Raw genomic sequence first — 25,555 nt, 5'->3', positions numbered from 1 at the left:
GTTTATTGGGGTGTAACGATATGTAACGGTGTAGTTTATTGAGGTGGACATAGTGTTTTATAGTAGTTATTTATATGTTCATGCACTTAAATGGGAATTATATTTTCTGCAAATGAAGCTTATTCATTGTATAATGATAAATTATAAGACTTTCTAATATACTTTCTGCTTTTTAAGATCTCTGCTTGTTGTCCTTCCATAAAACCCTTCATTGGTTACATTCAGATGAATACAATGTATACTGCTCATGTGATAGACACTCCGGAGTTACACAGTGTGGCTCCCATGACGATCAGAATTGTAACAAATTTTGCAACTCTGTGTCCATCACATCTACGACAGATTTTTATCTCTTGGTTGAAAGTGTAGCAAAGTTCATATTGTATGACAGCAAGCAGAGATCTTGAAAACTGTGAAGAATTGACGCAGAAAGAAAATCTAAAACTTTTCATAACACAAAGAATAAGCGTGACTTGTAGAAATCGTAATTCCGCCTTTAAATAGTTAACTGATTCCATAAATATTCTTCATGCAGTTTTGCAAATACTGTTATAATTATCATAACCGCATTAAGGCCAAATGCAGAAATATTTCTAGAAAAGAGAAAAAAACGGAGGTAATAAGCCAAATTCCTATAGGGGAGAGCAGAGGAATGATCAAAAAGTGAACTTGTCATGAAACGTTCCATAAAAATAACTATTAATCAACTTTATATGACCGAAACATCAAAGGCGCGGTATGGAGACAGACGTGATAAGAGATTGGGGCGATATGCACATTGTATCCTCATAGACTATGCTATGGCTGATTGTAGGGAGCGTTTAGCTTGTCTATGACCTTCTTAATACAACGCTCAGACTTGATACATCAAGATTTTAATTAATTTAATTGACTAAAAAAAATAAACAGCCATTAGTCAATTTGTGAAGCCGAAACCAGGTCTTAATGGAAACATATGCCATAAACTGCTATCACCGGATTCCGAAATATTCCCAGAATGTAGACGGTGGGAGGCTTACTTCATTAGGCCTTATCTACGAGCAGGGGCCACTCACATGTCTCCCCCCTAAACAGACTTCAATATAGAAACCATCCCGTATAGCTACATACAAGGTTCTGTGATGTGCTATGGCCATTGCTAGGAGAGTATAGAAGCCATAGACAATACATAGGGTTACTGGTCCGGCCATACTTATAGGACCCAGGGGTACAGGCCGGGGTCATCCTGTAAGAGGCAGTGACATTAGCACTGAGCTACCTCTGCAGTCCTCAGGGCACTAACATTAACATAGAGACTCTTGTGCTGACTGAATAGTCGCTGGCAGGAAAGCTGTGAACATTACTGACGTGTAGATACAAGGATACGTTACTGACGTGTAGATACAAGGACACGTTACCTTCTGGCTCCATAACAATTAGCTAATACAAGACTTTTGTTAAAAGCCAACAAATTGAGGACCTGAAATAAATCAGCCACATACTCCTCATATAATTGTCAGATACATTGTCATTCTATAGGTTTATACAACGGATTTATAAGAAATGCAACATATAAAGATCTGGAGCCAAAGTCTGATACATTCCCCACCATAGTGTCTGTGACAAAGGAATATCTATCTATCTATCTATCTATCTATCTATCTATCTATCTATCTCCTATCTATCTATCTATCTCCTATCTATCTATCTATCTATCTATCTCCTATCTATCTATCTATCTATCTATCTATCTATCTATCTATCTATCTCCTATCTATCTATATATCTCCTATCTATCTATCTATCTATCTATCTATCTATCTATCTATCTCCTATCTATCTATCTATCTATCTATCTATCTATCTATCTCCTATCTATCTATCTATCTATCTATCTATCTATCTATCTATCATCTATCTATCTATCTATCTATCTATCTCCTATCTATCTATCTATCTATCTATCTATCTCCTATCTATCTATCTATCTATCTATCTATCTATCTATCTATCTATCATCTATCTATCTATCTATCTATCTATCTATCTATCTCCTATCTATCTATCTATCTATCTATCTATCTATCTATCTATCTATCTTATGGTATCATTACATGGGGCCACACTGAATACTTCATGCTTTATTCTTCAGATATATACTGTACATCAATCCCTAAGGTAACATATATGGGTCCGGTAGGTTGGGTTTGGTTTATTGGACGCCATATTTCTGTATCTAGTCCATATACAGACCCCTGCATACAAAATATGGCGACCAAAGTTGGCCATTATAATCCACATCCCCCAAACGTTTCCTTCAATAGATCTTTTCATCCTCTTATGTTCTAACTTGCGACTACTTTACAAATACTTATCCCATTACACCACTGGCTCCAATGTGTTCGCCCCTCTTACACGGCCCTATATCTTTCTCCCGCTGCCATATTTTAATAATCAGTTAAAGTATGAAAGGTAGTGAAAGGCATATGTCAAAAAAAGGGGGGCAGGCGGCCTCTTACACATTGCGGGTCCATATTGGTAGCTGCCAAAATCTCTAATCCCACAAGGCTAATTCATCTTTGCCGAAATTCTTGAGTGAAATTAATATATTCTGTAAGCGGCTGAAGTAAGTGCGGGCTCAGCGGAGTAATATGGAGGAGCCTCGATAGAAAGACTTTCTTACTTCTATGTAGATTTTATTTGTATTTTGCTTTATTGAACCGCCGAGCCCTGAAATCCTCGCTCTGTTCATATATGAAGTGACTAATAAACACGACTTCATAACGTTACGATGATTTATACGGTGGGATAGTTGGGGCCACGTCAAAGGTTTGTACTGAGATCTCCCTATGTCTTTGAGCATTGCTTGTAGTTTTGGAAAGTTTCCCTGGGCACCTTGATTTTTCTTGTAGTTGAAGCCAAAATGATCAAGTGTCTAAGGGTGCGCTGACCACCGGGAATGGATTGGCCATTGGAGATGCAGAATAACTGGGGCCAGTTCATGTTGTTCCCCGTAACCTTCCTCATACCCAGACATCCATCTATCTACATCTTCGCTCCTACAAGGGTTTGGCCCCCAATTTCAGAAGGAGCAGTTTGGCTTATTTCAGAGAAGGTTCCTCTGCCATCTATAGGGCTACAGCCATAAGTTTTTGTATCATGACCGCCATCTCTTGTTTGTATGTTCTCCCCATGTTTGTGTTGTCTCTTCTGGGTATTGGGTAAGCTCTCCAACTTCATAACCTACTTCTATGAAACTGACCCTTATGTGTATGACCACGATAGGCTGCAAAGCTAGTCCTACATCTCAAAGAGTCGTTGGCCAATTGCTTGCCCAGCAGAAAGGTATTCCTCCCGGACTCTGTCGTACAAATACACCTCGAGAAAACTCTCCACAGAGATGGGAGAAAGCAGCAACCTCTCACCTGGGAGACCAAACGATTGGGCATGCTGAAATTCAACTTGCCCAGTCCTTCCTGATCCTGACGTTGGCCATCAGTGGATCTTTGAGACTCCTCCAAAGACATTAGATATTTGTTCAGCCTGAATTTGAAAGTTTGGGTGAACTCTATTGAATGTGTAGGGTCACCCCCGTAGACCATGACCCTTAGGGTCTGATGGGATCTGCAGGAAAAATAAATAAATCTCCGCTAATTGAAGGAAAACTTGATAAAACAATGTTCCATATTGAATGATGGCTCGCCGATAATATGTGATTGAGTTCAGAGCGAGTCTGCGACCTCAGCCTTGTGGTGGTCAATGTTTTACCTCCACTTCTATTCCCGTCCCATTGTTGACGTTGCGCAATGACTGGGATGACGTTGTAGCCTAGCCCTGGACTAAGAAGGGTAATAAGGATAGCTTGTACTTCCCCTTTAAACTTTTTCCTCGATCCATCTCGACCCCATGAAGCCCACGTATTTATTGCCTCGCTGGTTTTTACTTAACTCCTTTTTTTTGAAGCGCGCAGCTCGGAAGAAAACATTGTAGGCTGCTGGAGGTTTATTGACTTTCCGTAGCGACAAAACATTGTCCCTGTTCTGTCACCATTACACAATACATTTGCACTTAGTGATGTTGCTCTGACTTAGTGAAGGGTGAAAAGCTCCTGGATTCAGTTTTTTTCTGTAATTGTAAAATTGCACATAACAGGGCAAAGCAACAGATTGTCCAAACATAAGGCGACCACTGGCCTTCCATAGCTGATGGCCGACAGTCACCCCAATCCCCCATATAGGCACAGCACCGGATGGCTAAGCTTTCATGTGTTTCCAATAAATAGAGAGTAATAAACGTCTCATCTCTTGGGAGAATAAAGGATCGGCCATAATAAAATTCAGCATGTCTGATCCTTTCACCTGTCAGGGGAGGGCTAAGATCTCATACACGTGACATACTTGTCTGGTCCAGGTGAAATTTGTGGATCTGCCCACCTTTACTCTTCTTTGTCAGGGATCCATTACAAGCTTTGATTGGAGCATTTCTTCTGGTGCTCGTGGATGCAAGGATATATACAGACCCCTTAGGCTCTATTCACACACCCGTACAATGTTAGTCTAGTCTGTGTCTTATGATTTTGCAATCTGATAAAATCCCAGACTACACATTGAAATTTTCTATTCTGAGCTAGGAAAATGCATGAGATTAGGACATTCTGCAAGGATCTGTGTGTATGGCCCCATTGGAGTGAATGGGTGGCTGCACAGTCTGGATGTCCAGTATTGTAGTGTGGGAAGAATATCCAAATCTGTCTCCCAAGATGTAAACAGGGAGACAGTGCCTCTGTTATGCTGCCCTCTATAGCAAGCACCCTGAACAACATGCCCGACTTCCCAGAAGCCTTTGCTGCATGATGCGAGGTTATAACCAAATCAGTTTCTCAGCTATGGATGGCACGGTTTCTGTCTCTTTGGACGTCATCAGCGCAGCCTAGAGAGAACTGATTTGGTTTAAGTGAGAGGCTGAAACAGAGGCACTATCTCCCTGTTTACATCTTGGGAGACAGATTTGCATATTCTTCCCATGTTCCTTTGCAGTGGAGCAACTATGGCTATAAGTCTCCACACACCTGAGAAGGTGGTCTCTCCCTAAGGAGTGACGTTATCCCCACAGTATTGTAGTGTGAGGCTGGAAACAAGTCCTGAATGATCAGATTTACTTGTGCGATATTCTGTGGTCTATGAGAAGTTCTAGTAAATGATCCAGAACACTTAAAGGGACAATAACCCCGATGTTTACTTTGCCATTGGATCCAGTCTTTTTGTTTGAGTCATTTCAGGCCGAGCAGTGGCTACCTGTATGATAGGATTAGAGGGAAAGTCTATGAAGCCCCTCCGTTCCTGAGCAATCATTGAGCACTAAGAAAACTAAGGGAAATGATTGCTCAGGAACACTGGGGACTGGAGAAAAAACACCAACGGCACCAGGATCTTTACTGGGAGTATCAGACATGATAAAATCCAACATGTCAGGCATTTTTTCCAACAAGGGAGAGTCAATGTGTAAGGAAAGTTGGAAGTCCTCCATAGAAATTATATAGTCAGCTCAACTCATTAAAATTGACAGGTTAGTCCATCATTTTGTGCACGGCCATCTTAAGTCTAAATGGGTTGTTCCAAGTCTATAAAAGTTTATAACATATCCCATATACATAGAGTAGGTTATAACTTATAGATTGGAGGGTAAAACCATTGAGACCCAATTCACCACAGATGACGGGTCTCCTGAATGGACCAATGGTCGCTGCCGTTCTATTCCTGTCTTTTGGGCTGGCAAAGACAATCTAAGTAGAGGGCTGACCTATTTCATGGCAGTCCCATAGACATGAGTGCAGTGACCATTCAGACAGGAGTACAAGGAATCCATCTTGTACTGGTCCCAGCTGATGAACCCCCAACCACAGTGGATAGGGAATGAATTGTACACTTTGCACAACCCCATTCAGTCACAGAGTACCCCACACATCTCCAATATCTTTATCTCCATCCAAATACAGGGGTGTGTAGAATTGTAACAGTCACACTGATGGTTTCCTTCTATGCATGCCACCACTTGGAGTAACATTGCAGCTCTGCCATTAGCACCGGTTGTCCATGGCCGGAGTGTTCCTGTAATGTTATACCTACAACCAGGATAAAACTGTAGGTCTCCACAATGCATTGGGCTGAAATCTCTGAGGAACAACCTGGGCGCTGCATCTGACTTTATTGGTTTAGCTCCTAAGAGAGAGAGAGTATCATTGTTAAGTAGATTTTGTGAAAGCAGAGCTGCAGTGCACGTCTTTATTTAACATACACTTTCATCTTTTCAATCTCTATTATTTGTTTTGTTTACCAAGAAATTGCATTAAATACTTCCTTTGTTAGGAGACTTCTAAGAGGTGCTCCATGCAATGTGAAGGAGCTCTGAGGATAAAGCCTTCACTCATTGGCCTGTGAGAAGGGAGCCATCTCTCCGGCATCCACGTGCAGCAATTAAACCCATAAAATCTGTCGCCTTCCACTTTCTTCCAACATTCTGTGCCATTTGGGACTTCTAAATCGGTGGAGGAATAGGATGACAGATTTTGTTTTTCTACCATAAGGTTGAGTACAAATATGGAGCATACGTGACGTATTCCCATTCTACTCCTTGAATATAAAGTATACATTTGTTTGCACCTTATGGTGTGACACTGATGGCCATTAATACACAGAGCTTCTGCTGGATCTTGGTTCCCAAGGCTCCCACCATAGATCATTCTACCGATGGCAGTAATGGATAGAGGAACAAGAAAGTTCCTACTTAAGCTTCCTTCTACAACATAAACAATGGACATAATGTTGCGGCTATGGATTTTATCATTCATCTCATCAAGAGGAGCTTTGTGTTCCGCTTGTGTAGATTCTTGTCATGTGCCAACGTCGAATATGATGTCACTGATATTATTTCACTCCACACTCGTCTGCTATGTCCATAGTTTAGTGCTTGGACTTCTGAGAGGTTAATAGATCATCGAAATAATTCTATTAGTGATGGAGCCATGATAAGAATGTACCTAGCGCTGATCCTATGGCTGGATCATGTATGCTGAGCGTGTGCATGACTACATTCATCACATCTACAATGTCTTCTGTCCAAACCTGATGAAATAATAAAGCGACCACTAATCCAACTAACAAACAGCTGCTGACTTCTATATAATAGGATTTGCCCTAAAAAGTAAAGGGAACTTGTATGATGTGACAGGGCCGTGTTATAGAATAGAAAGATAATAGAAAAGAATATATATAGAAAAGCTTCAATATAACTGGTAACATTGAGATTCTTTCTCTTTCATTAGAAGTCCAGTGGGCGGAGCTAATCAGTGATTGACAGCTGATAGACTTGCTCATACAGACGAGGGGTCCATCCCACCCACTGGACTCCTAAGCATAGAGAGTGTCATACTGAATCCTTTCCCTTGGCGCTGTGTATCAATCTCTGTTCCTCCTGCTCGATAACACGATGGCGGTAGACTAGACTGCATTTATTCCCTTTCATACAGGACCTTTCACCACCTCCACTAATTCTAGTGCTTAACATTAGTTATAGGGGCTGCTCCAGTGATTCCAGCACAGTTGGAATTTTCTCTCTCGCCCCCACCATTCCTGAGTAACAAGTGCATGTAGTTTTGGTGCCTGATGTGCTATGTAAGCTCTGCAATGTCAGGTGGGCGGGGTGAGACAAATGTGGTGATTCAGAGCTCCAATCAGAGGCAGGCAGTGTCAGAGCTCAGAATCACGCCCCCTTGTCTGATCCTGCCTGACCCCACCCTCCTGACTGTACAGAGACTAAATATATCAGGCACCAAAACTAACAGCACTGAATGCTCAGGAATGGCGGGGGCTAGAGAGAAAATTCCAACTGTGCCGGAATCAGTGGAGCAGCAGCTATTAGGTTATGCAAAGAGCTGGACTTGTGGGAGTTGGACAAAGCTCTTTCTAAATGTCTTTCTATCAATTGATATAAAAATACCATTGAATGTTGGAAACCCGCTGCGTGTGTAGGAATAAAAAATATTTAAATTTATCTGTGAAACGGATTTATTCCACTGCTATGAGCACGTGCTCCCCTCTAGATGTCCAGGAGATAGGATTATGATATGGCTGCCGTCATGCTATAACAAGCGGTCACTATAGACGTCACGCCACTCCGGTATCCATCAGAAAGCGACCAGGGGGTAAAGCTGCCGGAACATTCTCCACTTCTTTATTTTCACTAAAGGAGTTTTCTGAAATTGATCCAAACCCCTAGAATGTTCCTTAGTAGGGCTGAGCAATCGGGATTGGGAAAGATCGGATCCTGATCAGCGATTGAGCAAATTCACGATCAGGATCGGCTAGAAAATGATCGAAAATCGGATTTTGAAAACTCCTGAAATCTGAAGATCGGCTCAATTCTATTCCTTAGTGTGTAGCTAGTTCCATATACACCATGAGAACATCACAAGTACAACCCAAGGATCCCCATGACTAACACTCCGAGATCAACAGCTTACAAGTCTTGATTAGTAAGAAGTCTTGGACGTGAGCGAAGTCGTCTCTGTTTTTTATATAATTTCTTTTTTATATATTTGGTATTTTTTGTAATTCCATTTCCTTCTTTGTAATGGACGTTGTATCTGATTCCGTCTTTCTATGAGGACTTCTGACTTCTTGAGGAACATGTCTTGTGTTTAGTCCTGCGTTTCCTCAATCTGCTCATCTTATCAATGCCTCTCCTTGCAGTTCCCAGAGCAGTGTGGTGCAGCAACCATTAGAGGCAATTAATTTTTATGATCTCTGTATGTCAGTCCTGTAACAAGTGAAGTTCAATCAAATTGCTAAGGAGCACTAGGAGCTCAAATTGAGTCACTGGGCGAGATGACAGCTACATCAAAGCCGGGGCGCTGAGATTCCCATGTTAACAGTTTGTTTGCATGCCGTTCTGAGAGTGTTGCTCCAAGGCTCCTGGCTGGAGGAAGGGGCCACAGTCGTCACTTACTTACAGGGATATTCCTACTTATTGTGTGAGGTTGATACACTTTTATGTCTCCTGAGGAATGGAATATCTTCTGGAACACTGGGCTATTTATCAACCCATCTTAGCCATGTTACTGGGACATATCTTTGGTGCATGACCCTTTCTTGCGCCTGTGAATATGGGCAGGGTGCGGGGCAGGAACCCCAATATTATTAGAACCAACTCTGTTGTGTATTGTATAGGAAATCCTCACCAGTTTGTATCTGACGTAGATTTTCATTCTGATGCGTGGACGTGCGTCTCTTATTTATTTTTAAGAAGCCTCTTAATAATTCGTTGTAGTCGGAGACTTTATTAAGACCGGCTTAGGGAAGGTCAGTGTAATAAATTCCCCCATTGAGTGTTATAAAGTATCACTGACCCTTCAATAGACTGATCAATGGAGACAGAACCATTTCAATCCATTGGACCCATTTATACAACGTGCAGAAACTTGTCCTTTACATATTCATATACAAGTGAACTGATATAGGCCGAGCTTTGGCTTGTTTGTGAGTAAGGCAAATCTTATATTAGAATGATCCAATGTCCCAGTATTGACATGGTTGGAGAATTGTAGTAAACCCTTACAACTCTGACTTCCCTAAAGGGATATTCCTGGATATACATATGGATGACCTGTGCTTAGGAGAGGTCGTCAGTATGTCATGGGGAGAGCACCGTGGACTCTACAAACAGCTTATGGGTGAGGGTCCTAGATGGACCCCACTGATCCCATATTAAGGACCTACAGATAGATCATCAATAACTTAATTTACGTTAAAGCTCCTGATAGTTTTGGAAGGCGTCTTAAGACCTTAGTGGTTCTTTGCCCTCTGTGATGCCTCCCATTGTGTCCTTCAATAGAATCTCAGACTTCCATCCTTAGCAATGTAAGGTAGAGCCCAGAGATCGGTAACTGGAATGGACTGGCCACGCCGGCAACCAGGGTTTGATATCACAAAAAGAAAGCTCTTCCTGTAAGTGTTGCAGCCGTCATCCGGGAAAGCCGCCTCATGTTATTTCCTGCCAGTTTGTGGTTATCCAGACTCCGAGTGGCTCCAATGTACTGGTGTCATATACAGATGTAGCAGAGCTGAGCTGCACAGGCATCGCTGCATTACCACAAAGGGAAATTCCAGGTAAAACAATGTTTTCCATATACTTTCCATAGTTACAGCGGTTGTACAAGACACTTGTTTATCTTGTTTGATCTCTCACGATCCCGGCATTATCATCTGGCCAAAAGCAGGAGAAAAAACGGCAAATTATTTGGGAATCTTTCAAACTCCTTAAGGATGAATTGACATGTCGCAGATCTGATGCAGAAGTTTTTAGAAGTGCCCCATTCATTGCAATGAGACTTGTAGGGATCAGACGTAGGGAACTGGATCTCAGGCACAAACATTTCTGACACAAGTTTAAGCGGGAATTCTCTCTTAACTGGGGCAAGTAATTGGCAATAGACTTTGTAATCATTGACTTTTCCATCTTCCAGTGCCCTAGGGGAGGCCTTGTTGTGTTACTCCCATTGTAAAGGGTTTTCCAAGAATTTAAGGGGACCTTTTCACCACCTCCACAACTATAGTTGTTTCCAATCTTTATTAAGCTCCTCCCCAATGACTCTGGAATTTTTTTCTCTACCTCCCACCATTCCTGAGCAATCGGTGCTGTTCATTTTGATGCCCGATATATCAACTAGACTCTCTAATGTCAGGCAGGCGTAGGCAAGAAGGCATGATGGGGGGGGGGGGGGGGGCAAGTCTCAAGTCACATCCCCCTGCCTGTTCTTATCTGACAATAGGCAGTCTAGTTGGCCTATCGGGCACTAAAACTAACAGCACTGATTACTCAGGAATGGTGGGGGCTAGAGAGAAAAATCCAACTGTGCCAGAATCAGTGGAGAGGGACTCATTAAAGGGAGAAAAAACTCCTGCTATTGGAGATGGTGAAAGGTTCTCTTTAAATAGTGATGACCTATCCTTATAATATCTGATATGTTGGGGTCAAATATCAAAAACTCCCAGAGATAAGCTTCATACAGTGGCAGTAACGCTTGGGTGAGCGCCATGTTAATTTCCCAGGTGTTTGCTCTGTCCCATGTTAGTGAGTGGGGCTGAGCTGTGATACGTAGCACAAGCCCCACACTATGGACCATGTTGTGCTTGATATTCAGAGGAAAGGTTGCAGTGCTCACCTTTAAATGACTGATCGGTGGAGGTCCTGGGTGTCTGACCACCACTGATTGATGACTTGTCCTCGGGATAATATGACAATCCTGGAAAACCTCTTTATATAGAGCTAATGTCATGTACTGATCCATATCACAAGAACCAGTGGCCCAGAGAGGACGGTGGGTGTAACTTAACTGCATTACAGTATAGAGATTGGCACTGGGTGAGGGTCGCCCTGGCAAAGCCCTGCAGTCCTATGTAAGCCCTGTGATACTTGGTGTCTATAGTCCTGCACCACCTTGGCCTAAATTGCACCTGTAATCAGATTACTCACCTCTCCATTATAAATGTACCCCATGACAAACTCGCCTCTGCGCCATCTGACAAATCCGACTACAGCTAAAAATATAAAATATTTAGCAAAAAGCCACAAAGTATCATCTGGCACATTATATAAATGTGAAGGAATAAAACCCTTCCATCACCTGAATGGCTTTGTAGCCCCTCTGATCCGTGATCTCTCCCCAGCACCAAAATTAAACATATGGGTTAAGTGACTGTTACACACAATTTTGATAAACTGAGGTGGAATTCAACATTTCTTGCATGAATGGCTGTATAATGTGGCAATAGCTGTGAGAAAAAGAGGAACTCGGCATCTAAGACCAAACACAATGGAAATGCAATGAATCGGAATGGCTCACAGATCATAGCAGCATCAGAATTTCCAGCAAGGAAAATCTTTTCATGGTGAATTAAGTGGTGGAGGAAGAAAAATGGTGATGAAAAAAGGTAGGCGCAGATCACAAACGCTCGACTTAGGCCTCGCTGCTAAAGATTTAAGAACCTTAGCGAACGCCGGGCAGAATAGAATGTGGAAAATTGAATTTACTCAACAATTAAGCATTGAATTAATCTACATCCCGGCTCAGTAGAAACGTGTGTGCTAAGGGGGTGGGGGGGACACACATGGGGTGGGGGTGGCGGCATCTAGAACAAAACCGAATAAATCATCCCAGCTCATTAAAACCTAGTGAATATATCATGTTTGTGGCGGCCTGCACAGTACACGGTGCGGAGCTATAGTCTTGCGCCACCTTTGCCTGAATTGCACCCGTAATCGGGTTAATCAACACTTTTTTCGTGGGGGATCGGCCTCCTCGGCTCTATATTTTAGCTTGTTATCTGCAGATTTTCTATTAATTACAAGTCAGATCAGCAGTAGTGAGGGACAACACAAATAGAATGAGAATGCCCTGGAGATGTCACTCCTAAGATCTGATGCATCCCAGAACTCCCCCGGGTTCCTGCAGCCTCCCACAAGCCTTGCTGGTCTTTTGTTCAATTACAGTTAATGCAATAGTTTGCCATTTTCTTCTTCTAATTATATTTTCAAGTGGGATTTGTAGCACATAGAAAAACATCCTTTTACATGTTGAGGCACCAGGGCTTTGTGCCTGGCATTGTCTGTCCCCTGGGCGCTGTACCATTCTCTCTCTGCAGCGCTCTGAATAAACAAGTCGAAAAGCTGCAGTTGTACAAACTGAAAATTTATGCATTAACTGTTTGCATTCATGGCATGTGTTCCACATTACCCACTTACAGCATTCTTCTGGCATGTCCGAGACGGCATATTTGTTTAAAAAAAAAAAGCGTTTCTCCCCCCCCCCCAGTTCACACATCTTTTTACCAGTCACTGAATCACTAATACAATTGACAGTCTTTAGAATACCCCTGATAGTTGCCTTTGCTTTCGTGCAGCTTCTTTTTTCTTCTTGCTGGCATCCAAGTAAAAATCCAGAACGGATTGGAATATTGCAGAAAGGAGATTGCGGCCGAGCGTTTACAATGAAGCCGACCTTTCCTTCGCTCTCTGGTATCAGCCATTTGTAGAGGAAGGGGCCTGTCGCGGACTGCTGGGAATTGTCGCTTCTTCTAAGAATTTATAAAGACTTACACCCACATGTGCAAAGCTTTATATCGGATTTGTAAGGGGGGGAAACACACAAGCAGTTTTTGATGCAGTTTTTTGAGCTGAAGCTGGAAGGATCAATCCTAGGCCTCATACACACACGTGTAGGCTCTGTGCTAGTTTTGTTTGTAAGGCTAGCCCGCTGACCCATTCACTTCTAGGGCCCCATACACACAGCTGAGCATGTTATGGGTCTGGGTCGGAGTTTACAGGCCCAGCCGTCTCTTCTGATTTTCATGGTCCCATTGATGATAACAGTGATCTGTATGTAGTCCATACTTTACAACTCTCCCGGAACGTCTGCGGGGCCTTCCATAAAAAAGATATCTCAGAGTCCTGGGAGACTGGACAAAGATCCTGGGACTGGCAGAACGTTCCCACATCCCCCGGACCCTTGTTATGTCATAGGTGTGGTGGACACCGACAAGAAGCCGTGCCATATGTGTGACGTAACCTAAGCTGGTCAATTGGGGCATTTAAGTCCCACTGTTAGGGCCGCCCTTAAAGCCGGCAAGGGCCAGATATTTGGGGTAAGTTTTGCCTCCTCTTATCAAAACAAGGGTAATTTGAATTTGCCAGGCAATGTCTGAAAATGTAAGACCATTTGGGATAGAAGACAAGCCTGAAGTCCGTCTTTTATATCTCCCATTCCATCTTAATCCACTCAAAAAACAGCACCAAAAACAGCCCGTGTGATTCTGGCCTTATAGTTGTAATGCACACACGTGTGGCCGTGTCACGTGTATACGGCTGTATGAACAAACAGTAGTATATGGGCATGTTTTATGGCGTGTTCACAGGCGGCTGATCTGATTGACATGTATGACTAAGGTTGGCCCATGAACCAAAGGCCACAACATGGGGCACAATATGGCTGTATAGTGTCCACTGTATTACAGGCCAAAGTGACCAGGAAATGAATCTGTGTGTGTCTGTCTGTCTGTCGGGTCTGTCGAGTCTTTCTGTGTCTGTGTGTGTCGGGTTTATTGCGCCGCTAAGGCCGTGTTATAGCATTAGTCTGATGGGATAGATGTAGATCGGCCGTCACACTCAGTAATGGCTGTAGTCGGCGCTGCCTAGTGAATGTGTTGCCCGTTGCAACCAATAGCTTTGATATTTGAGGAGATCTGTAAGACATGTAATCTGCCCTGTGATTGGTTGTCCGGTTTTCCCTCGCCGGTCGCTGTCCGGGGGTCCTCACTCTATCCGTGGTCTCTGTATTCACCATCTTTGCCTCTTTTGGGGGTGCACAAGGTTTGTCCTGCTGGAATATAACCATACCTGATAACTTTTACATGTCGGCCTCTGAGACTCCCAATGCGTGAATGGTTGATGGTGTTTGTTACCGTGTCCCCTTTTTAGGAAGTCCTCCCCTTGGGGTCACAACATGCCCTCTTATTGCATGTCCTATTATGGTGGAGCCTAAAGTTCCCAGGCCTTGTATAATATGGCCTGGAGCCCGATGGATCAGGAGCTTTCTACTAGGCCCAAGAGATGTCACAACCCTCCCTGGACTATGGCAGGCCACCATTATCTGTGAGGGGGGGGGGGGGGGGTTAGCAAGAAATCATAATAATAATACATGTTATTTATATAGCGCCAACATATTCCGCAGCGCTGTACAACTTGTAGAGTTTAAATACAGACGGAGTCATTACAAAGAAATAATCACTTTACACACTGGGACTGAGGACCCTGCTCACAAGAGCTTACAATCTATGAAGTAGAGAACACAAGAGGAGTGAGGACCCCGCTCACAAGAGCTTACAATCTATGAAGTAGAGAACACAAGAGGAGTGAGGACCCTGCTCACAAGAGCTTACAATCTATGAAGTAGAGAACACAAGAGGAGTGAGGACCCCGCTCACAAGAACTTACAATCTATGAAGTAGAGAACACAAGAGGAGTGAGGACCCCGCACACAAGAGCTTACAATCTATGAAGTAGAGAACACAAGAGGAGTGAGGACCCCGCTCACAAGAGCTTACAATCTATGAAGTAGAGAACACAAGAGGAGTGAGGACCCCGCTCACAAGAGCTTACAATCTATGAAGTAGAGAACACAAGAGGAGTGAGGACCCTGCTCACAAGAGCTTACAATCTATGAAGTAGAGAACACAAGAGGAGTGAGGACCCCGCTCACAAGAACTTACAATCTATGAAGTAGAGAACACAAGAGGAGTGAGGACCCCGCTCACAAGAACTTACAATCTATGAAGTAGAGAACACAAGAGGAGTGAGGACCCCGCACACAAGAGCTTACAATCTATGAAGTAGAGAACACAAGAGGAGTGAGGACCCCGCTCACAAGAGCTTACAATCTATGAAGTAGAGAACACAAGAGGAGTGAGGACCCCGCTCACAAGAGCTTACAATCTATGTGTCTGTTGCAATCTATTAACACAACTGAGTTTCAGCCATGAAGCTCCTATTTATTAGTCTGACCATTATACTGGGAGATGGAGCCCTAACATATAGATCTATATGCTGAGCCCCTCCCACTGATATACTGTCCTGTAGTATATATGCTGAGCCCCTCCCACTGATATACTGTCCTGTAGTATATATGCTGAGCCCCTCCCACTGATATACTGTCCTGTAGTATATATGCTGAGCCCCTCCCACTGATATACTGTCCTGTAGTATATATGCTGAGCCCCTCCCACTGATATACTGTCCTGTAGTGATTATAGTCCTGAGTACAGTATGGCCGCCATGTCACTGGCGGACTCCTCATAGATCACTACGCTATATCACCAGGAGTTCTTCTCCAGACTTGATGATCAACCAGTAAATTTGGCCAGCACATGGAGCATCATGTGAATATGACCTTAGTCCTCCAGTACATGGCAGTAACCATTAGTAATTCTGGGAAGTATTGATGAGCAGCTCTTCTATGTGGAGCCCCTTTTCGTGGAGGCCCCTAAGCAACTGCTTTCTCTCTAAAGCCTATTTCACATTTTAACCATCATATAAAGACCTAAGAATAGATTGAAGTCCATTAAAAACAGATCAGTGGGTCAAAAAACAAAACAAAACAATGAATTTCATCTATTTTTATAAAATTTCATGCAAAACCAATGACCCTCGGCCGTCTGAACGGGACGAATGGAAGCAAAATAAATGCTCCGTGATTAAAAACGGATTGATATGACTGTGAAACGGACGCAGTCGTGTAACTATAGCCTAAGGCCTTATTCACGCGACTGTTCTGAAAAATTGTCCAGATTTCACCCTTTCATGTCCGGGCACCATTTTTAATGGATAGTTAACAAAAAAACAAACAATCTAATGCGTTTCATTGGTTTATTTTTCACCCGACTCACAGATCCGTTTTCACAAGCGTAACTCTGATTTCTCGGATCCAATGATTTTTCTATCGCGTCTGCGGACAAAGATAGAGAATGACAATTTTTTTAACCGTCAAAAAGATGTGTGTGACCACGGCCTAACCTGGAGCAGCTGCCGTATGAAGCCGATGTGAAGTAGGAAATATTTCATCCACTTTTTGGCGATATTATGTCTGTATTTACTGCCGGATCAATTAGCGCGGTGCGGGCGCCGATATTAAGAGCCCTCTGATGCGCGCCAGCCGCTGCCGCCATGTAAAGCCTATCGCTATATTTACAAGAGATTACTAAAGGATAATTAAAAGTTTTCTAATGATAATAGGAGGCTCGGAGGAGTGTTTTCGTCAGGGGCGCCTTTTTTTTATTTTTTTGTAAGAATTTAATTTACGGCCAATTTTTCCAATGTGAATGTTACTTTCCAATTCACCCTGTGATAAGGACTAACATCTGTTTTGTGTTGAATAGTACAAGGAGGCTCTGCATGGGGCTGAGTGTACAGAGACCATGTGAAGCCATTGTTGTTTGCCTCTTTTTTGTCCTCTTGCCTCGTCCATTTGCCACATACCATCCGGCAAACAGCTGACACCTATGGGCTATTGTGCGGGCAGAGCCCAATTGTGTGGCCGTCTATACAAGGCTCCTCGCCTGTGTGATGTATTCCAGGCTAGCACTATATAACCGCCGCCACCATCACAGACCACTCTCATTTTTGCATTTGCAGAGTAACAGACTGTTCCGCCAGAGGGTTTGATGTTGCTAAATATATAATCAGAATCTAGAAGCCGTTATTTGCCTTTTCTCTGGAAATGTTTGTGTTTTCGATGGTAATTCAGCGTGCAATTATGAAAGATATCTGCGCAGTTTAGCTCGGTGAAAGAAACTAATGCAGATCCATTTGGCAGCTTTCCTTTAAATTTGCACATTAAATTGGTTCTTGTTAAATATATGCAGAAAAGAAGATGTGGTTTGAAGCTTTTGCATCTTTATTTTTCCCTCCTCGTGCTGATCACGTTTCTCTGTTTTCCCGCAGCCTTCCTGGAGCAGAGACCATGATGACACAGCGTCGACTCGTTCTGGGGGTACGCCAGGACCTTCCAGTGGGGGGCACACGTCGCATAGTGGAGACAACAGCAGCGAACAAGGTAGGAATATTGACTAGGACACAGGACAGACACGTAGTAGAGTTGAACTTGTTGTTTTGTTCAGTTCACACCTGCAGTTTTTTTTTTTTTTTTTAACAAATGAGGGGAGTCTTATCGTTCTGGATTGACTTTTCATTAAGACTAAGTTCACACATGCAGTTTTTTTTTTAAATTAATCAAAATGGATGCAAAAACTTTTTTTCACACACTTGGTTTTTGGTGCAGGTTTTTTTTTTTTTTTTTTGTAGTTCTGAGTTGTCCTGGGAATCTTCTTGTATTACGTCCTCTGGGTGTTCACATGTTGCTGCTTGGGTTTGCAGGCTGGTTCTGGCACCAGGTCACATGATCAGAACAGCACCTGGCCCTCGGGTTGCTCCACCTCCTCTTGTTACTTGTGCTATGGGGCCTGGCATAGGTGACGGCCTGAGGAGGTGCAGTGATCCACGAGCTGGGGTCTGCTTCTGATCACATGATCCAGGCCCGGACCCCTCGTGACAACATGTAAAATCCCCTGGAGAAAGTTACAAAATAAAAGTCTTCCTGGACAACCCCTTTAAGTGCAGATACAAGTGCGTCCTATACTTCTGCCTCTGACACAAAAACTGCATCTGTGAGTCCAAAACTCATTCAGGCTGTGTTCACACATACAGTTTTTGACACAATGTTTTTTAAGCTTTTTTTTGCAGTAGGTGTGGACACAAGTGAGATCCACAAAAACTGAATCCAAATCTGCATTGATGAATCCAGATCTCATTCAGGCTGTGTTCACACAAGAAGTTTTTGTTGCGATTTTTGAGGCAAACAGCAGTAGTGGATGCAATAGGGATGTTCTATGTAAAGGCTGCGCAGATTCTCCGCTGTCTTACGGGATCCGTGTGGCATCGGCTTTTCTCACCTTGTGCATCAGGTCCATGAAACCGACCCCAGAGGCCAATCCATGAAAAAATAGGGCATGGCTTGTGTTTTTTTTAGGAATCCCGGGCACCATGTGGCTGAGAAGCCTTGTCATGTGAATATGGTCTTATACGTCTTCTGGATCTACTTGATCAAAAACTGCATCAAAAACAGCATGTGTGAATACAGCCTTACAATGCTATTTTTTTTATTTTTTTTTTAATTATTTTTTTTTTTTGTGACAAGGAGGGAAAATTTTCCCCAAACACCAAATGCAAAAAAGCCTTGTACATGAGCTTGTGAGTGCCGGCAGTCCTGTGCAAAACCACAGTCCGGATCTGTGTCCTACATTGACAGGTTCAGCTCTGCTACATCTGTATACAGACTAGGATCATCAGAGGATGGCTTTGCGACTATTCTTGCACTTGTATGTACAATCTCCGTCATCTTGAATTCTCTATTGTTTATTTCTTGTTCTATAACCCTGATGGGGCCGATTTCTTTTTGGCTGTTTGTGATTTGGGAATAAGTATTGGGCCCCCAATGGTATATCTATAATACTGGGCGCTCTTATATTCTACAAAGGACACCGGGCCCCCTGACGCTTCAGGGTCCAGTATGAACTTCTGTCTCTGCACCCCTATCTATCTATCTATCTATCTATCTATCTATCTATCTATCTATCTCCTATCTATCTATCTATCTATCTATCTATCTATCTATCTCCTATCTATCTATCTCCTATCTATCTATCTATCTATCTATCTATCTATCTCCTATCTATCTATCTATCTATCTATCTATCTCCTATCTATCTATCTCCTATCTATCTATCTATCTATCTATCTATCTATCTATCTCCTATCTATCTATCTATCTATCTCCTATCTATCTATCTATCTATCTATCTATCTATCTATCTATCTCCTATCTATCTATCTATCTATCTATCTATCTCCTATCTATCTATCTATCTCCTATCTATCTATCTATCTATCTATCTATCTATCTATCTATCTATCTATCTATCTCCTATCTATCTATCTATCTATCTCCTATCTATCTATCTCCTATCTATCTATCTATCTATCTATCTATCTATCTATCTATCTCCTATCTATCTATCTATCTATCTATCTATCTATCTATCTCCTATCTATCTATCTATCTATCTATCTATCTATCTATCTATCTCCTATCTATCTATCTCCTATCTATCTATCTATCTATCTATCTATCTATCTATCTATCTCCTATCTATCTATCTCCTATCTATCTATCTATCTATCTATCTATCTATCTATCTATCTATCTATCTATCTATCTATCTCCTATCTATCTCCTATCTATCTATCTCCTATCTATCTATCTATCTATCTATCTCCTATCTATCTATCTATCTATCTATCTATCTATCTATCTATCTATCTATCTATCATCTATCTATCTATCTATCTATCTATCTATCTATCTATCTCCTATCTATCTATCTCCTATCTATCTATCTATCTATCTATCTCCTATCTATCTATCTCCTATCTATCTATCTATCTATCTATCTATCTATCTCCTATCTATCTATCTATCTATCTATCTCCTATCTATCTATCTATCTATCTATCTATCTATCTATCTATCTCCTATCTATCTATCTATCTATCTATCTATCTATCTATCTATCTATCTCCTATCTATCTATCTATCTATCTATCTATCTCCTATCTATCTATCTCCTATCTATCTATCTATCTATCTATCTATCTATCTATCTCCTATCTATCTATCTATCTATCTATCTATCTATCTATCTATCTATCTCCTATCTATCTATCTCCTATCTATCTATCTATCTATCTATCTATCTATCTATCTATCTATCTATCTCCTATCTATCTATCTATCTATCTCCTATCTATCTATCTATCTATCTATCTATCTATCTATCTCCTATCTATCTATCTATCTATCTATCTATCTCCTATCTATCTATCTATCTATCTCCTATCTATCTATCTATCTATCTATCTATCTATCTATCTATCTATCTATCTATCTATCTCCTATCTATCTATCTATCTATCTCCTATCTATCTATCTCCTATCTATCTATCTATCTATCTATCTATCTATCTATCTCCTATCTATCTATCTATCTATCTATCTATCTATCTATCTCCTATCTATCTATCTATCTATCTATCTATCTATCTATCTATCTCCTATCTATCTATCTATCTCCTATCTATCTATCTATCTATCTATCTATCTATCTATCTATCTCCTATCTATCTATCTCCTATCTATCTATCTATCTATCTATCTATCTATCTATCTATCTATCTCCTATCTATCTCCTATCTATCTATCTCCTATCTATCTATCTATCTATCTCCTATCTATCTATCTATCTATCTATCTATCTATCATCTATCTATCTATCTATCTATCTATCTATCTATCTCCTATCTATCTATCTCCTATCTATCTATCTATCTATCTATCTCCTATCTATCTATCTCCTATCTATCTATCTATCTATCTATCTATCTATCTATCTATCTATCTATCTATCTCCTATCTATCTATCTATCTTCTATCTATCTATCTATCTATCTATCTATCTATCTATCTCCTATCTATCTATCTATCTCCTATCTATCTATCTATCTATCTATCTATCTATCTATCTATCTCCTATCTATCTATCTATCTATCTATCTATCTCTTATCTATCTATCTTATCTTATCTTATCTGTCTAGTGTCAGGTTATATATAGAAGCAAGTCAATCACCTTCCTAACTTGCCGCTTACTTCTGGTGGATCGTTGCCCTTGGGGCCAGCCGTACAATGTTGGTGTCTGTGAATTTGTGACATTCCTTTTCCTATTGTCGTTTACTTCTGCTGCTATTTTGTTGTGATGTTGGAGCTTGTTGAATTTTAATTTTTTTTCATTTATTTCCGTGTGACCTGGGTGTGGATAGGCGTAACCTCATTGTGAGAGAAATAATAAAAAGTAGAAAAATGCGCATGCAATAGGTTTTTTTGTTTTTACGTTCCTGGACATGTTTCTTTCAATCACAGCAAAAACTCTCATGTACTTTTTCACTTTCTATTAGTTGAGCTCTTGGATACTCTGTTACATTTCCTTTCGATTCTTCCAATGTATCAGGACTAACAAAAATGTAACAATGTTGAGCTGATTGATATGAAGTTATTCTTTGCGGACCTATGTGTCTCTGTGGTTACAGACTACAAGCAGACACTTTTGTAGTCTGATCCTAAAGTCATGTGCAGAATGTCCGGATAAAGCCCATCAGTGAATCTCTCCCAAAAACTGCTCGTAAGCCCTCTCCTTTATGACAGCCGTCCTCTTATCAGGTTTCCTGCGACTCTTTTTCAGTTCCATCCTTTGCTGCCATTTTCTTAGATTGTATTTTGATGTAATTTTGGGAGTTGTTCTCCTAGAGGTCTGACTATATTACGGCAGAGGGAATTCTTTGGCCCTTTTGTCCCCGGTCATGTGTTACTTTATTCTCTCTGCCCCATATTCTTAGTAACCCACAACTTCTATCACCCCTATTGCCCTATTGCAACTCCCCAGAGCCGCCCGCCCTGATACTAAAGACTGTTTAGATCCCTTCAGCTTCGAATCTGATTGTTGAGTCTTCTTGACAAGGTTGTATATGATACAGATACATAAATGATAACGCCCTGACATGTGTAATAATAATTGTGCTACAGCACCAAGATACAAGAACCCTCAGTCACGGGTTTGGAGGAATGTTCTAAGTTTCACTTGCTATCGGCAAATATCGAAGTACAGGCTGAGGAACATATGGTTAATTTACTGGGCAGGAGACTGGTTGTACTGTAAGGATTTTTGGAAGTCAGCAGGAGTCAGTCTATGAACAGGAGTTGGCGAAATATTTCAGCAATGAGCACAACCTACTTGGCACTTGAAGGCTTAGCAGTCATTATGCCGGCTCAACATGGGGAGCAGACTGTTCGTGGTACTAGCCTTCTGGGCCTCAGGTGTGGCCTCGGGGAGACTTTCTCCGTGCTTTAAGATGCCTCTCGCACATATTTGCATGCTCTGCTAGGTTTGCAAATGTTATTTTAGTGTTATTATATTACAACCCTAAATTCACCATGGTAATTGCTGACAAATACTCTTACAATTTGTCTGGAATCAATGACTTCTTACATTAGAAATGTAGTCAAATACATTGTAGAATTAAATAGAGATTGCTGACCCTTATAATACGCCAAATTCTCATGATATCTGACTCTGAGCGTGACCATCTTCTTTTATAGCACAAGAAAATTGTTGATAGGAAATGTATAAAAGTGATGTGATGTCCTCAATACGGAAGCTGAAACATTGTGATGGCTCAAGAGGAGTGACAATATCACTACAATATTACTACACATATTCCTGTAGTCGGTCGTCACATGGCGTATTCCGCGTATACCAGGAGACAATCTTATCTATATATTATTGCATGCAACACAAAACTAGGTTACTAAACTTTACAGTTTGTCATATATATATATATATATATATATATATATATATATATATATATATACAGTGTATATATAATAGAGAGAGAGAGCGCGCTATAATATGAGCTGATATTGTTCTGTTAGGATTGTTACAAAAATAACTTGTTACAAATAATAACAATGTATAAATGATCAATATTTTAGCGATTTATTTATTACATTTAGTGAAGATTTAAAAAAATAAGCAAATAATTATTTCACATTTATAATAAAAAATTAAATACAAATGTAAAAAAGCTGCAATGACATGGATAATAGAACAAATGATAATTAGATTCATTATAAATACATAATAATAATCATTCTAAATATTAAGATGTATAAACAGCTTGTAATGCCGCCATGTTTTATAGGCTCCTCCGCTCTATAACTTATTTCTTCTGTCCACTCGTTCTCCTCCATGTTCACAGATACTTTCCTTCCGTGCTTCACTATCACCCATATATTCCTTTAAAAGATTTTTCTATGTATGGATTTTTCATTTGGGAAATGTATATGGCTGTTATCCAAGCTTTACAACCACAAGGCCATTGGAGCATGGCATTGCAGCTTCCTAATGGAGATCCCTGGCAGCAATCTGTAATTTACTTTTAATATGAGGAGGAAATGAGAGGTCTCTGGAAATAGAAATAATGTTCTCTCATACAAGGAAAATAGTCTGTGGGACACGGAGTGTTATACCCCCAACACTAAGCCTAATTATGGGATAATACAATATATCATCTAGCTATCTATGGAGTAGTCTGTATGTATGTATGTATGTATCTAGCTCTATCTATCTATCTATCTATCTATCTATCTATCTATCTATCTATCTATCTATCTATCGGTCTATCTATCGGTCTATCTATCGGTCGGTCTATCTATCTGTCTGCCTATCTAGGGTCACACTAGCATTGGAACTACATTCAGGATTTCCATCTGTAATTCTGTGTGAGAGGTGACTGTAAGCAGGACTTCTCTCTCCGCATCTTTTGGATGGATACCCAGCAGACCCCATTATAGTCTATGGAGTCCACAGGTTTACAAGGGTAACCATTTGTTTAAGTGGATTAGGTTTCTGTTCTTCGGGTCCCCAAGTGGAGCCAAAGAATGGAAAGCCAAACGCAGATCTGAACCTAATATTAATCTCATTTAAGCATTGTTATCTTTAGGATCCCAATCGGTTGGTTGGTTGATTGGTCCGTCGATTGGTCTATTGATCTGTCCATCTACAGGTCTATCTATCTTCTATCTATCTATCTATCTATCTATCTATCTATCTATCTATCTTCTATCTATCTATCTATCTATCTATCTATCTATCTATCTCCTATCTATCTATCTATCTATCTATCTCTTATCTATCTATCTATCTATCTATCTATCTATCTATCTATCTCTTATCTATCTATCTATTTATCTCCTATCTATCTATCTATCTCCTATCTATCTATCTATCTATCTATCTATCTATCTATCTATCTCCTATCTATCTATCTATCTATCTATCTCCTATCTATCTATCTATCTATCTATCTATCTATCTATCTCCTATCTATCTATCTATCTATCTATCTCCTATCTATCTATCTATCTATCTATCTATCTATCTATCTCTTATCTATCTATCTATCTATCTCCTATCTATCTATCTATCTATCTATCTATCTATCTATCTATCTATCTATCTATCTCCTATCTATCTATCTATCTATCTATCTATCTATCTATCTATCTCCTATCTATCTACTTTCTGCCTATCTCTTTCTATACAACTCTCCATATATATCCATATCCTTACTACCCTTGTATCCACACCACACTGTATAAGCAGTTACTGTATATGCTACAAAAACAGATGGACGCCCGCAACAGGCTGAACCCGTCCCACTGGCTTCTTTCCATTTTGAGTTGCCATGTGACATTCTCAATAATGTATCTCCTCTTCTGCAACGTAGTAACAAAAACAAATGATATCTGATCCCCAGAGCTTCCAAAAATGTTCTCCAAAACTGGTTGCCCCAGACTAATGTTCTCCTGGCTGGAGTAATGTTGTGACTAAGGTCTTGGATTGTTTAGTTCCCAGTCAATGAGCTGAAGTTGCTTAGTGATAATGTGCAGAGACCTGAAAGGTTTTGGGGCTGGGTTTGAAGAGCAGTTAAAAGTTTGATCCAGATTAAGTCCTACTCTCCAGGGGCGAGTGCCTAAATCTCGTAGCTAGGTCAAATGCGCACTTTGTTTAGATTCAGAAAGGTTGGCTTGTGCGTCTGTTGTATCTTGAAACTAGATCCTAATATACTTGTTTCCTTCTAAGAAGGCCAAAGAAACAGAGTTTCCATTTCTCGTATGAATTAAGGCCGCCACCGATAGACGCTTCCATGTATAAGCAGCAGGACGTAAACCGCCACTTTGTGTCTTGAATTCTTCAGATTGGAATAACTTTTCGCTTTAACGATTCTAGCAGATTCCGTTGC

General features: G+C 40.9%; 1 protein-coding gene across 5 annotated transcripts in view; it reads left to right on the top strand.

Moving 5' to 3' along the window:
• MEIS1 (Meis homeobox 1) overlaps window positions 1–25,555 on the top strand; it is a 138,010-nt gene that overhangs the window by 13,853 nt on the left and 98,602 nt on the right. For all 5 annotated transcript variants that reach the window (XM_075266954.1, XM_075266952.1, XM_075266956.1 and 2 more), the window contains one exon: window positions 17,527–17,638. In XM_075266954.1, the coding sequence (XP_075123055.1) occupies window positions 17,527–17,638 (112 nt within the window). The remainder of the gene's footprint in view (window positions 1–17,526; window positions 17,639–25,555) is intronic.

This window comes from Leptodactylus fuscus, chromosome 3 (genome assembly GCF_031893055.1).
Source record: "Leptodactylus fuscus isolate aLepFus1 chromosome 3, aLepFus1.hap2, whole genome shotgun sequence".
NCBI classification, from domain to species: domain Eukaryota; kingdom Metazoa; phylum Chordata; class Amphibia; order Anura; family Leptodactylidae; genus Leptodactylus; species Leptodactylus fuscus.
Note: the sequence above shows the minus strand (reverse complement) of the source record. Positions and strands in the feature narration are given on the sequence as shown.